Raw genomic sequence first — 14,296 nt, forward strand, 5'->3', positions numbered from 1 at the left:
TTCAACTACCTGGTTAATTCAATTCGGCAAGCATTTTCTAAAGATGAACAGTTATGTGCCTATGATTCCTTCATCTGGTGGGGAAGCTGTGATGATGTCTATATAATTCAGTCCCTAGCTGGCATAGGTGCTTGTGAAAGAATTAGAAAGTAAGTTATCAGGGCCAGCGGTGGCGTGGTGATTGAGGTGCTGGACCTCCCACAGGCCAATCATGGTTTAAGTCCCGGACCCCCCCCCCCCCCCCCTCTCTCTCTCTTTCTCTCTCTCTCTCTCTCTTTCTGTCCCTCTGGTAAGCGCATGTGTCCTATAGCAAATGAAAATAATTATAATAAGTAAAAACTAAATAAATAATTATTTTTAAATAAAGAACTTAAAAAAAAGCTATCATGTAACCTTGGTCGTAGATAAAATGCAGTTTTGTTCTGGGAAGGGGACAGGGAAACTTTGTTACTGTATGTACATAGCAATTTCTCATTTTAAAGAAGTGGATTATAATAAAATATTCAATGTAAAATCTATAAAAGATAATTAAATATTTTGTGATTCAAAAGACATTGTAAGGCCAGCCCCATAGCCTAGTGGTTAAGGGAACTGGATCCCCAGTGGCCAACTGTGATTTGAATCCTGGCCCTGGGAGCTTGAAAAACACTGAGATTGTGTGTTCATGCACAAAACCCTGACAGGGTGGTGGAATGGAAGAGCAGGGATTGCACGTGACCGTGCCCCATTCGGAGGATACTTTTCTCCTCTCCCTCTCTCCCTGTCTCTGGTGAGCGCATGCACCTTCTGATGATTAAAAACTTTTAAAAGGCACTATAAAACTTTGCCAGTGTTTTATTCTGAGTGTGAGTTGTGACTTATATATTGTTTTAAATTCGCTAGAGAGTACATGGACTGGCTTGAGGCAGAGAAGGGACGTGAAGAAGCACTCTCCAGGGAGATAGCTACCCCATAACCCCTTCTCTTCATTCCTCCTTTGGGGATTTTGGGCACACACACGCACCCAGCATGTTTTCAAGCACCAGATCCAGACTCAAACCATGCGGTCGACCATATGAGATACCAACAGCCTTGACCATCTCACCACTGGCTGGCTCTGTCATGACTGTTTGTAGGGATATTCCGGTTTAACATATGGAAGATGAAAACTAAATTAATTGTCCATGAAGATCAAATAAAGAGTAAATTAAGTTGTAATGAAAAGTTCGGCTGAGAAAAAGAATAATTATCTGTGGATTGTGTAAATCACTAATTACATTGATGAAAATAGACATCTGACCATTGATAGTGTGCGTGGGCCTTGTTTCCAAGGAAGCAGGCAGCTGAACCAGAGTAGCAGCCCTGTGGTCTCTTGCCAATGGTAGAAGACGATTCACAAGTGTGTAGTGTTCTAAATACGCTTTAAAGAGAAATGGAAGAAGAGCTTTTAAGAGGCTGGAGACATTAAGACTGTTACAGGTTTTGCCACTTTTAACCTAGTAGACTATTGGTTTGAATGACTTTGTTCTGAAATATTTATTTTCCTGTTTAAATATTCATTGCTGTGAGATAGCAGAACTCAGCCTCAGGGGAGAGGTTGAGCTTTCCTCAGAGTGATTCAGAAGAAGTCTGTGAGTGCATGTGCATGTGTGCGCATGTGTGTTGAAGACTAGGGATTTGGAGGCAAGTTTGCAGTATTCTTGTTGGCCATGCCTGTACCTGCCCTACTCTATAACAAATTTTAAATAGAAACAGAAAGGATCCACTGTTAGGCCTTCATTTCAGTAGACTTGTATTTTTTTTTTTTTTTTGAGAGGTTTTTGCCATAGGGCGCGTGCGCTCGCCAGACAGAGACAGAAAGCGAGAAATCACCCCCCAAGGGGGATGGCCACGCAGCAGTCCTTTCCCCTACATTCTCCTCTCTATCCTCCTCTCCTCACGCACACGTGCCCGGTCTGAGTTTTAAGCCACCAGGTCCAGGACTCAAACCGTGGTTGACTACATGGGAGTCCAGCGCCATAGCCATTAACACTAACTTCTGGTCCCAGTAGACTTGTATTTTTGGAAAAAAAAAAAAACGATTAGCGTTCTCTTATCTTGAGGTTGTACTTAAGAAGGTAATCCGTAACTATCAGAAAAAATACATTTATAGCCACTATTACCTTCCTCTCATAACCTGTGAGCCCCTACCCTCTGCCAGTCTGCTAGAGGTGTAGATGCGTCAGGACATCTCTGGATGCTTTACTGCCACATTATTGTCCTTTCCCATTCTGCCAGCCAGCCCCCCAAAGCAGCATTTCTCAGTGTGGTACCCAAACGGCAGATACGGACAAGTGCCAGGGTCCCACTTGGACCCACCAAATCTTAATCTATGGGGAGAAATCTTGACATTTGCGTTTTTAAACATGTTCTTCAAGTGATTGTTAGGCACAATAAAGTATGGGCATCTGCTTTCACGGAACAAGGTAAAAGATGAATTTGTGGATGTGGGTTCTGGGTATTGTGGAAGTGGTACCTTTCTGGATAGGGTCAGTTATATTGTTGAGACTGAAACAAGAATAGACTTGGAATTACACTTCCCCTTAAATTTAGTATTTCAATGGTGATAGTTTTTTAATTGCTGTAGTCTTTATTTAGTAATTATATCTGTTTTTGTGAACTTCCATGGGCTCCCAGCCCTCCAACAAGTTCTTTTTCTTTTTTTTACATGCATAAGCCTTTTAATATAAGACTTCATTTTCAAAGCATTTCAAACAATTCACTTACATAGAAAAATAACAGTATAGTCTTGTGGGGAGGGTTAATAACGGTCCTCACGACTAAAACCATCTACTTGTATTTCTTGGTTACATTCCATAATAACGGGGCACAGGCCCGTCCGGATGGCAAATCGCCATAATCCAAAACACCTGTGTTTTAGTTCTTTCAGCCTTTTCTTTCACGCTCTGGCTCTGATAGAAAGTCACCGTCTTTCCTTCATTCTGTGTGCAGCCCTCCAACAAGTTCTAAACAACCGAGTGAGAAATGAGTTCTTGGAATTCAACCTGGATATGAAAATTGAATACCGCATAGAGACTTCATAAATGTATTATGGAATTGGGAAACTTTCAGGAAGTGCAGCCTGTTGATCCGAAACAGCACAACAGCAGATTACATACATAAGTGCACGGTTTGAGTCCCACAGCTGGCAGCTTGGGAAACACACTGGGCATGTGTGCATGCATGCCCAAAATCCCAAAAGGAGGGAGAAATGGAAGAGAATGGATTGTGGCGTGGCCATGCCCTGTGGGGGTAGAGAGTGGAGTGGTGGTGGTGTCTCACTTTCTCTTTCTCTCTTTCATTCTTTCTCACATGAGCACGTGCACCCTTGAACAAAACTTTAAAAAATAAATAGGAAGATACATTAAAAAAAATACTCTTCTTTCTCCAAGATTACATAGACTTTAATTATCCTAGAAAAATAAAGACTATGTTTGGGCCATTCTGTCTATGTTCTCTTATAAGCTTTATGCATATTTTTAACACAAGTTATATCAATCAATTTGCAAGCCCTTTACATCTAAATTTGTCCTACAAAAGCAAAAATCTTATTTTTGCCCTTTATGCCTTTCCCCATGTTAAAGACTAGCATGTTGTATAGTAGATGTTTAAATGTTAATACATAATTGATTCAAATAATATTCAGAATAATTCAGTACTAACAGAGAATATGCTTAAGAAATAAGCCATTTTTGCAGATGAAGAAACAGGCTAGAAAGGTTAAGTAATTCATCATTATCTGGTAAGAGGTACAGTTGGGATTTAAACTTAGGTCTTTCAGGTTCATTCTCTTCTTTTTTAACCTATTTCCATGAAAGCTTGGGGAAAGGGACCTAAAAGAACCCAGTTGAATCTAACAATATTTGGAGGCTACCTAGAGATGGGTGATGGTTTAAGCTCTGAAAGTGTGGTGGGTGAGGGAATAGACAGAGAAGGGTTGAGACTTGGTCCTTGAGACTTTCTGTTTGATGAGACCTAATTGGTGTGATAGTATATTCAAATTTAGGATGAAAACCTTTAACATATTTCACCAGAAAGCCCCGTGATCTGTATCACCTCTGCTATTACATGATTTAAAGGAGACAGACATAATTTTTTGACTCAGAAATTAATAGTTACACCTGATTTTCACGCACAGTGGGTCAGTAAATGTTGTTAAATGTTGTCTTTGTAAGAGGAAAGGAAATCGTGGGCCTAAGGCCCAAGCACAGACCTGTTGAGCCTCTTCTCTCCTAATGATACTTTGTCTTTTCTGTTCCCCTGTACTCCTTTCCAACTGGATATCAACCCAAAGTATCAGCAGAGGTTTTATTATGTATTTTCCCATATTATGCTCTCTATTCTAGCCATACAAAGCAATTTGCTATAGTGTGGGTTCATGTGACTTCTTATCTTAACCTTCCCTTATTTAATAAGTATTTATTTAGCACCCAATACTTAATATCATGTGAGATTCCATAGTGTAGAACAGTCTCCACCCATTATAATGAAGCTCTTAATTTAATAGAGGAGATAAAATTCATGTTTTAGATATATAAAGTACGAGGCTTTTAATTTTAGTGTCTTTGTACTTAGTGTTGCAGGCTAAATGCTGTAAGAAGAATACAGGAGAGGAAGGGATTACTGCTAATGAAACGGGAGAGTTATATATGCTGCTAAAGTTAAAGAAAGAGCTACTGTGTCTAGCTTTGTGGACTACAATGATATAGTTAAGCTGTTCATTAGTCTATGGTATTAAACACACACTTTAATACACAGAGACAAATTCATGCCTAGAAATAATTATGATCTATTATAGTTTGTGAGACAGACTATCTCATATTATATTGATACTTCTCTTCTGAACTTAGAATTTTGTAATGTGGAACCAGAAATCTATAAGAAATCTAAAACCACTTAACATTTTTTTGAGGGAGATTTTCACTGTAAGGCAGAGACAGAGGCCACACTACATTCCGTTCTCCTTTTGATTTGGGGCACATACACACGCACCTGGTGTGAGTTTTAAGCCACTGGATCCAGGACTCAAGCTACAGTCTACTAAGTGGGAGTCCAGCAACATAACCATTGCACCATCTGCTGGTCCTCCCATTTAACATTTTTAATAGTTTTAATAATAACACAATTTTGGAGAAATAATCAGGCATTGCAGAGTATGTGAGATAAAATAGGAAATCACTCCTATTCCAATTTCATTCTTTTAGTAAATAAGCATAATTGTTATTACATTTTAAACAGGAGTTTTAAAAACATCTCTATAAGTAGCAAGCCAAGCCACCGAGAAGGCTTCTTGACCTGCTAACAAGAGGTTTACGTTTCCCTTCTAGGAAAACAGGCTCTGGCAGGCTTAGGTTTCTGTGAAACACACAGTGCCTAGGCTACAAGTGGATTACAAAAATGTTTTTCCCTTTCTCCTCACCCACTGCTAATTGGCGTGTTTATTCAGCAGACTGAGCCATCTTGTCGACTGCCCCTGAGGGAGGACTCATACCTGGTGTCGTGTGCCTGAGCCTCAGTCCCAGCAGGGCAGGTGGAGAAAGGAGGCTGAGCACAGCGACGTCAGAGCACCAGAGAAGCCCGTGGGCCGTGTTAGTCCAGCTTGAAAACCGAGTCTGTGTTTAGTGACCCTTCTGGGGACCCCTGTAAGACTAGTTATGCCTGTTGTTCTCCAGAGACCTTTGATAACTCTTCAGTTTCATTAACCAGTCCACCTAAATTTAGGTTCTTTTCTCCTTCAAATCTGTCTTGGGCCAGTACATCCTGTGAGGGCTTCTAAAGCATGCCTCGTGTGACTGGGTAGATACACACTGGTAGGGTGCTGAAAAGTTTGAAGGAAAAGGGAGAGAATTATTCTGTTTCCTTCCTAGTGTACTAAGAAATCATATATATTGACCTGACCTAGAAGTAATGGAAAGATTCTTATAGGTAAAAAATTTAAGGTTTTTGGAACCAGCAGGTGATGTGGTGGTTAAGGCACTGGACACTTACTTCCACGTGCCTGACCACAGTTTGAGTCCTGGACCTGGTAGTTTGCTTTCTCACTTTCTGTCTCTGTCTCTGTGTATGTCTCTCTCTGGTCAAATTAAAATAAATGATGAATAAATAAAATAATTTTTAAAAATTAGCGTTTTCATAACGTCTTCTTAGGTATTTTCTTTAGAGAGAGATGGATGACACAGACAAAAACCCTCAACAGGATGGTGACTTGCAGCCAGCCAGTATTGTGGGCGCTGCAGAGAGACCTCAGGGTGCAAACCCAGGGCCTTCCCATGGCTCCAGTGTCACGTAGCAGTGCCCCTACCTCCTGTACCACCACGGCTGCAACTGGCATAATTTATAAGCATAATCGTGGCATAATTTATAAGAACTAAACAAAGAAATGCTGTATAAAGGAGTCTTAAGTCCAAGTAGAAGTTGGATGCTGGAGACAGCTGCATTTTGAGGCTGCGTAGCCTTTTTTTTTTTTAAAGAGGTTTTTTGCCTTAAGGTGCATGCACTCACTAGAGAGAGGGGGAGAGAGAGAGAGACAGTGAGAGGGGAAGTGAGAAATCACCCCTTAGGCAGGATGGTCACACCTGCAACCTCGTTCTCCTCCTGGGATCTTGGGCATGTTCGCACACGTACCTGGGTTGAGTTTCAAGCCACTTGTCCAGGACTCGAACTGCAGTTGGCCATGTGGGAGTCCAGCAATGTAACTGCTATACCATCTGCTGGCTCTTAGACTGTATTACTTTTTAAATTTAATTTTACAACTCTGTTTCTTTTATGGAGGGTGTAGAGACTCTCCACAGTCTAATGCTACCATCCTCCCCTAGCCAGCCAGGATCAGGGCCTCATGCGCTGGTGCCTGGCATGTACAGGTTAATCCAGGAACTGAACCATCTTCTGTTAGGGTCTGTGCACCATTGCTGTTTCACCATGGTTTGTCCTTGAGGCTTTATAACTTTTTAAGTAGAAGACAATTATGAATTTTATCTCTGGGTATCTCACTACCGTTTCCTTAAGAGTATCACAGTAATTCTGTGCTTCAGCATATTGGTTAACCCTCTTGATTATATTTTTTCTCGTCATTGTTTTTAATATTGGAAACAATATATTTTGTAGATTTTATTATGAAAACGGTAATACCTGCTTATCATTAGGGGTATGCAGAAACTGGAGGGTTTTGGCCAGCTGTGTTCACTGTGCTGATTGTGGTGGTGATTTCATGAGAATATGTGTGTGTGTTGTGTGTTTATAATATTTTGATATATATGTCAAAACTTGTGATTGTACATTAATAGGTACAACTTATTATATGGCATTTATACTTCCATAAAACGGTTGAAATTATTTTACTGATTTAATGACTGAAAAATAGAACTTGGTTTTATCCTAATCTGCATTTCCATGACTATTAGTGAGGTTAAGGATTTTTATTATGTTAACTATTTGGTTCATCTTTCATGAATTTTTCAGTTATATCCTTTGCCTCTTTTTGTACTCTGTGTGTGTGTGTGTGTGTGTGTGTGTGTGTGTTTAGTCAGTATTTATATCCACTCTTATACTAGTGAAAATAACCCAGTGTCTGTCTTACCTACTGCTAATATTTTCTTGTAGTTGATTTTTCTTTTTACTTTAATGTCCATTTCTTTTCCCTCTCTCTTTTCTTTTCCCCTCCCTCTCTTCTTTTCTTCCTGATATAGCCAAATCTGTCTTTTTTGTTTGTTTGTTTGTTTTTAGGTTCCCTTGCTTACTTAAGAGTTCCATATACCCCAGTTGTACTCCCAAACTTGCCTACATTTTCAGTTTTAATTTTATATTGGGTTCAATAAACCATTCTTTTCCCTCCAAATTGGATTGCCACCTTCATCTTCTATTAAGTTTCCATACATACGTAAATATATTTTGGGATTCTCAGCGTTCCACTAATCACTTTGCATGTTCTTATTGTTTAATTACAAAAGTTAGTTTCATTGTATGTTTTAATATCTCATAGAGCATGCCCCACTTCTTAGTTTTTCCATATTTTCTAGGTAGTTTTGACTTTTTATTTTAGTTTGCTACAAGGCATATTTGCTTGCCAGAGAGAGACAGAGGCAGAGAGAGCAAGAGAAAGGGAGAGAGATGGAAAGTGAGAAATCATCCCCTAGGGAAGTTGGCCACACCGAAGTCCCTTTTCCTCCAGTCTCCTCTAGGAATTTTGGGCACACATGCACATACACACACACACTCCCAAGATTTTCAAGCCACTAGGTGTAGACTCAAACCTCAGAATTGGCTGTGTGGGATCTAACCACCTTAACCTCCATGCCACTTGCTGGCCCAGGTAGTTTTTCCTATATAGATGAGAAAAGTATTTACTACTCTTTCTTTCCCCAGACAGTATTTGCTTCTGATTGGAAATGACAGTAGGTATACATTTTATTTGGGAAGATAAGCAGTTTTTCATTATATATTCCTCATAACTTTCTGTTTATTCAGGTAGGTCTTGTTTTATATTGTATGTTTTATAAATTTTGTCCCTATTTTGAATAGCTAGTTATTGCTAGCTTGAAAATAATTATGTATAAATCTTAAATTTTGTATTAGGCTTTCTCAATTATAATTAATTTGTTTAATTCCCTAAGTATATAATCATATTTCAAAGAATAGTAAGAATAACTGGTCTGGTGTGGTGCTTAAGGTGACTGGATTCTACATGACTAAGCACAGTTCACGTAGTGGACCTGGTGATTTGAAAAACACTCCAGGTGTGTGTGTAGGTGTGTGTTCCCAAAACCCCAAAAGGAGGGAGAAATAGAGAAGGGATTGTGGTGTGATCATTCTCCATGGGGGTTGCTTTCTCTCTCTATTTTTTTATCTCTCCTCCTCGCTCTCTCTCCAGCAAGCATCTGCACCCACTGGCATAATTTTAAAAAAAGAAAAAAAAAAAAAAACTGGTCTCTTTATGATTTTTGTTTGGTTTCATTTTTATTGTTTCATCGTATGTGTAATAGTGATGAGTACAGTTCTCTTGATTTTTAATAACAGTGAAATTAGTATTTCACAGTTTAATAAGATGTTTACTCATGGCTTTTTTCATCTTATTTTTCTTTTTTCTTTTTCTTTTGGTATAATTAACACACAATTACATATGAAATGTTTAGTGAGTCTTAACAACTTGATGTAACCACCACCCATGACAGGATATATATTTCCATCACCCCAGAATGTTTTGGTGTAACAAATTTTAATCACCACTTTCCCATCCTCATCCCTAAACAGAGGTAAATACTTTGTGTTCCACAAATTCATTTTTCCTGTTTTTATACTCATTCAAGGGAAATTATTCAAAATGAGGTTTTTTAGTTTTTTAGTCACTTCTTTCATTCAAAACATTGTTAAGATTCATCCATATTTTTGCAAGTTTCATTCCTCATTTTTTAAAAATTCTGAATAGTAATCCATTTTTTTAATAGATAATCACTTGTTTACCGGTTCTCCTGTGGATGTACAGTTGCTCATAAATGTTCTTATACCAAGTGTATTATACATGTGGATTTTAATTTTTTTTAGGGTAAGTACAGTAAATGTTTTTAACTTTATTTTTTTTTAAAGAAAGATTTTTGCTATAGGGCTCATACACTTACTGGAAAGACAGAGACAGAGAGACAGAAAGCAAGAAACCAATCTCCACTCCAGAGGGAATGGCCATGCCACAGTCCCTTCTGCACACTTGGTGCGAGTTTTAAGTCACTGAGTCCAGGACTTGAACCACGGTTGACTCTGTGAAAGTCCAGCAATGAAACCATTATTCCATTTGCTGGTCCCTTAACTTTATTTTAAAAAGTAGAGCTTCAAAATAGTTCTGCAAAATGGATATACCGTTTACCTCTACATAACAGTATATGAAAGTTATTCCTCATTCTTATAGACATTGGTTTTTGTTTGGTTTTTTTGAGAGAGGTTCCCCCCCAATCTTTTTAATGACTGAAACATAAAACATCTAAAACAGCAGCTTCTGAGAGAACCACTTGTTCTTGCCTGTCTTGTACTTCCCTTTGAACTTGACCTTTGCCTCCCACTGGGCCTTGCGTTTAAGAGCAGCGTCTCTGAAGACATCCTTGTTGACTACAGTTTTGTCCAATGGAATATCCACAGAGTACCTTGTGGGCATGAGGTGATTGTAGTTATAACCTTCACAAAAGGCCTGATCTTTGACCTCTTGGTGATTTTCTTCTTCCCTATGGCAGCTATCACTTTGTGGAGATAGCGGTCAATTCCAGCCACAAGAGCGTGGCTGTAGGGACGATCTGTAGTGCCATCATCAGTGTTCTTCACAATGGCGGCTTTGCGTCTGGAGTAGCATCCGGCCAGCACCAGCACCACTTTCCCGGGTTCCATGAATTTGCCCGTTTTGACAGCAACCACCAGGGCCTACAGAAAGAAAAGACCGAGAGATTTTTGCTGTAAGGCACGTGCGCTCACCAGAAAGGCAGAGACAGACAGAAAGTGAGAAATCACCCCCCGGGAGGATGGCCATGCCACAATCCCTTCTCCTTGGGATCTTGGGCATGCACGCACATACGCCCAGCCTGAGTTTAAGCCACTGGGTCCGGGACTTAAACCATAGTCAACTACGTGGGAGTCCAGCAACATAGCCATTACGCCAACTGCTGGTCCCTAGACATTGTGTTGTTTGTTTGTTTGTTTTCAGTTTATTTTAGCCATTCTAGCAGTTATAAAATGGTGCTTCATTTTTATTTTAATTTCACATTCCTAAAAACTAATGTTGTTGAGCTACTTATTAATGTATTTTGTGCCAGTTGCCCATCTTATTACAGAAACTGTTAAGATCTTTAGTCTATTAAATAAACTTTTTGTACTTTTTATTATGATTTATAATAGTGATTTATAGGTTATGGATGTCCTTTATTAGATATACGTATCATGAATATTGTTTCCCAGTCTCTGATTAAGTCTAGTTTACCAAACTTTAAGTGGTTCTTTTATGTATCCTAGGAATTCTTTGTTTATCCCAAAGTTGTGAAGATTTTTCTGTGTTACTAGAAGTTTTATAGATTTAGCTCTTACATTTAGATCTATTTCTTTCAAGTTAACTTGTACATTTTTAGGGTGGGAGTTCGGGTTTGGTTATTCAGTCATACCTTTGTTAAAAAGACATTCTTTGGGACCAACAGATGGCATAATGGTTATGTCACTGGACTCCCACATAGTCGATTGCCTTTCGAGTCTCAGTCACAGCAGCTTCAACTCACACCAGGCCTGTATTCATGTGTGCCCAAATTCCTGAGAGGAGAATGGAGCAGAAGGGGTTACAATATGGCCATCTTCACTGTGGGGTGATTTCTCATTCTGTCTCTCTGGCGAGCACACACACCCTAAAGCAAAATCTCTCTGTAAAAAAAAAGAAAAAGAAAATAAGACATTTCTTGTTAAATGGACTTATTACCTAGTATCGACAGTACATGCATGTGCCTATTTCTGGACTTTTTTCCTATTAATCTGTGAATCCTTAAACTAGTGTTATACTGTTTTGATTATCACAGTTTTATAACAAATTTTGAAATCAACTAGTGTTTAGTCTTTCCATTTTTTGTTTTTTTCAAAATTGTTTTGGCTGTTCTAAGTACATTGCATTCCTCTGCATATTTAATAAATTGTCAATTTATGCAAAATACCTCCTGAGATTTTGATTGGCTTTGTGAAATTTCAGATACATGGTCATCTTTTGACTCTCGAGTCTTCACTTCATGATTATATTTCTTCATTTATGCAGAGTAACTGATTATATCAATAGTAATGAAAGTGAACCTCTTTTTTAAAAAAAAAAGTTTGAAATCTTTCTGTAGCTTTGGATTAGTTTCATTTGAGTTACTGTGAATTTAATAACCAACAAAGTAATGTTGGAAACCTGGGGTGATGTTTAGAAAATGCTGCTGAAATTCAGGCTCCTGTGTGTAGCTCTCAGTGAATAGAGAACCTCTTGAACTAAGAGGTAAAGAGGAATAACTACTTCTTTTTTTTCAAAAGACGTAAAGCTCATCTCCAGGAGGAAACCAAGTAACATAAATCCAGATTAATTACTAAGGTCTCTTATCAGTAATACTTTGATATCTAAAACTTGTGAAAAAAGCTTATCTAAGTGCTGACATTTTGAAGCCTTTGGCCATCTCTGCCAACTATTTCCTGAAAGACAGTGGTCTAAGACTTTACAGACTTCTGTGTCTTTGATAAAATAATGGCTTTTCTTTCCTTTCTTTGTGTCAGTTTGTTAGTTTTGTTTTAATTCTTCAGAGGGTCCTCATGCCATGACCAACCTCCCAGCACACACTGCCTCAGCCAGTCTGAATCCTGTGAAAACGTGCCCAGCGCACACAGGGAGCCCCTGGGATGTGAACTGGGGACTCTCCCAAGTGGGTCTAGCCTCACAGAACATTGCTTTATCACTGTGCCACCTTCTGGGCTTCAGTGACTTTTCTTTTGAAGGAATAAAATCTGGGAGATCAGGAGGTCATTTGTGGAGAAGGGAGGGTAGTGAGGGCTTTGAAACATCTGGAACATAAGCTGTAAGCTTCTCTTTTGTATCTGAACTTGAAGACAGAAGTGAAAGAGAACCTGTGGAGCCAAGTAACCTCTAACAGCTTTCCAACTTTAATTTAATAAAGTTTATTTTATTTATGGTAGAAAGCATATGTGCACAAGAGGTGGGGGAAGGGGAGGAAGCACCCTTGACAGGCTCTCATCATGTCCCAGTGCCCTTTCTCCAACCCTCCTAGCTCCTCAGGATCTTGGGCACACATACCAGTGTGTTTTCAAGCCAGCCTGGGGATCTAAACCCTAGTCAGCCTTGTGGCTTTCCACTTGCAGTTCAGTTTGCTACTCAACTGCAGCTTGCCACCAGGCTGGCCCAGCATTCCTTATTAATATTTTTCATATGCTGGGATTCCAAATAAATGCCTGGATGTTGTGCAGAGGGGTGTCCTGCCTGTTAATAATGTTAGCAGTAATTGTGGAAAACACTTCTAAATTCTATTGGTCTAGGAAGATTTTGCCTAATTATAGTATTTTAGATTTTTTAAAAATACTAACCTTGTAGCCAAATAAACCACTATCTTGATATTCAAAGATTAATTTTTTAATAATTTTTTTTCTGAACTTTAATACTCTAAAAAGTCTGTAAGTCCATGTTGTTTGAGGCTTTATCATGTCATTCTACCAATGGTGGTGAATTCTAATTTTAAGGAAATTGATTGTTTCCCCCTAATAAGAGGAAAAAGATTAGAGTATGTAACCTAAAGAAAATGCTAATGGCCCAAACCAATTTCAACTCTAATATCTTATGTGAGAAGTTTCCTGACTTATTTAAAACAAACAAACAAACAAAAAACTTAGCTTAAAGAGGGGCCAGCAGGTGCTATGATATGATAGTTAAGGCACTAGGTTCCCACATGACCTACCACAGTTGAGTTCCAGACCCTGCCGCTTGAAAATGATGCCACGTGCATATGCGTGCATGCCGAAATCCTGAGAGGACAGTGGAGGAGAAGAGATTGTGGTGTGCCCATTCCCTCTGGAGGGGGTGATTTGTCACTTTCCCTTTCTCTGTCTCTGTCCAGTGAAAACAGGTGCCCTTAAAGAAAAATAAAAACAACTTGGCTTAAAGAAACATTTTTGACTCTTTGGCATCTGGTCAACTTTAATGTGATTGTGAGTCTATTTATGTAATCATAAATTGGCACAAGTCAGGATATGTGTATGAATGTATCTACAAACACATCTGTGTGCGTATAGGTAACTAATATTTTCTCCAATCCTGGGGCAATACGTGTTCCATCTGATACGTGCAGTGAGAGAATATTCAGAAAATTCTGCATATTCACCTTTAAAATAATTTTGTAACAAGGATTTAAAGTCACTTTTTCTTCTTTTTCTTGCTCATTGTTTCAGGGTAACCAGGAGCCAACAACAACTCCTGACGCAATGGTTCAGCCTTTTACTACAATCCCATTTCCACCACCTCCACAGAATGGAATTCCCACAGAATATGGAGTGCCACACACTCAGGACTATGCCGGCCAGACCAGTGAGCATAACCTGACACTCTACGGAAGTACGCAAGCCCATGGAGAGCAGAGTAGTAACTCGCCTAGCACACAGAACGGATCTCTTACGGTACGTGGATTATAGAGTGGGAAATGGAAGGACATGTGTCAGCCATATTTAAATCTTCACTTTAATCAGGAGACCAGAAAACCCTTTTTAGTGAGTTTAGCATTTTCATTCCATTACATAG

At 39.1% G+C, this 14,296-nt stretch overlaps 1 protein-coding gene and 1 pseudogene across 23 annotated transcripts in view; one reads left to right on the forward strand and one right to left on the reverse strand.

The window, feature by feature from the left end:
- Positions 1–14,296, forward strand: part of RBFOX2 (RNA binding fox-1 homolog 2) — a 255,042-nt gene that overhangs the window by 166,858 nt on the left and 73,888 nt on the right. For all 23 annotated transcript variants that reach the window (XM_006170295.3, XM_006170300.3, XM_006170299.3 and 20 more), the window contains one exon: positions 13,951–14,175. In XM_006170295.3, coding sequence (XP_006170357.1) covers positions 13,951–14,175 — 225 coding nt within the window. The remainder of the gene's footprint in view (positions 1–13,950; positions 14,176–14,296) is intronic.
- LOC106734084 (60S ribosomal protein L27 pseudogene) lies at positions 9,769–11,269 on the reverse strand (annotated as a pseudogene).

Source organism: Tupaia chinensis, unplaced genomic scaffold (genome assembly GCF_000334495.1).
Source record: "Tupaia chinensis unplaced genomic scaffold, TupChi_1.0 Scaffold148234_1, whole genome shotgun sequence".
Classification (NCBI taxonomy): Eukaryota; Metazoa; Chordata; class Mammalia; order Scandentia; family Tupaiidae; genus Tupaia; species Tupaia belangeri.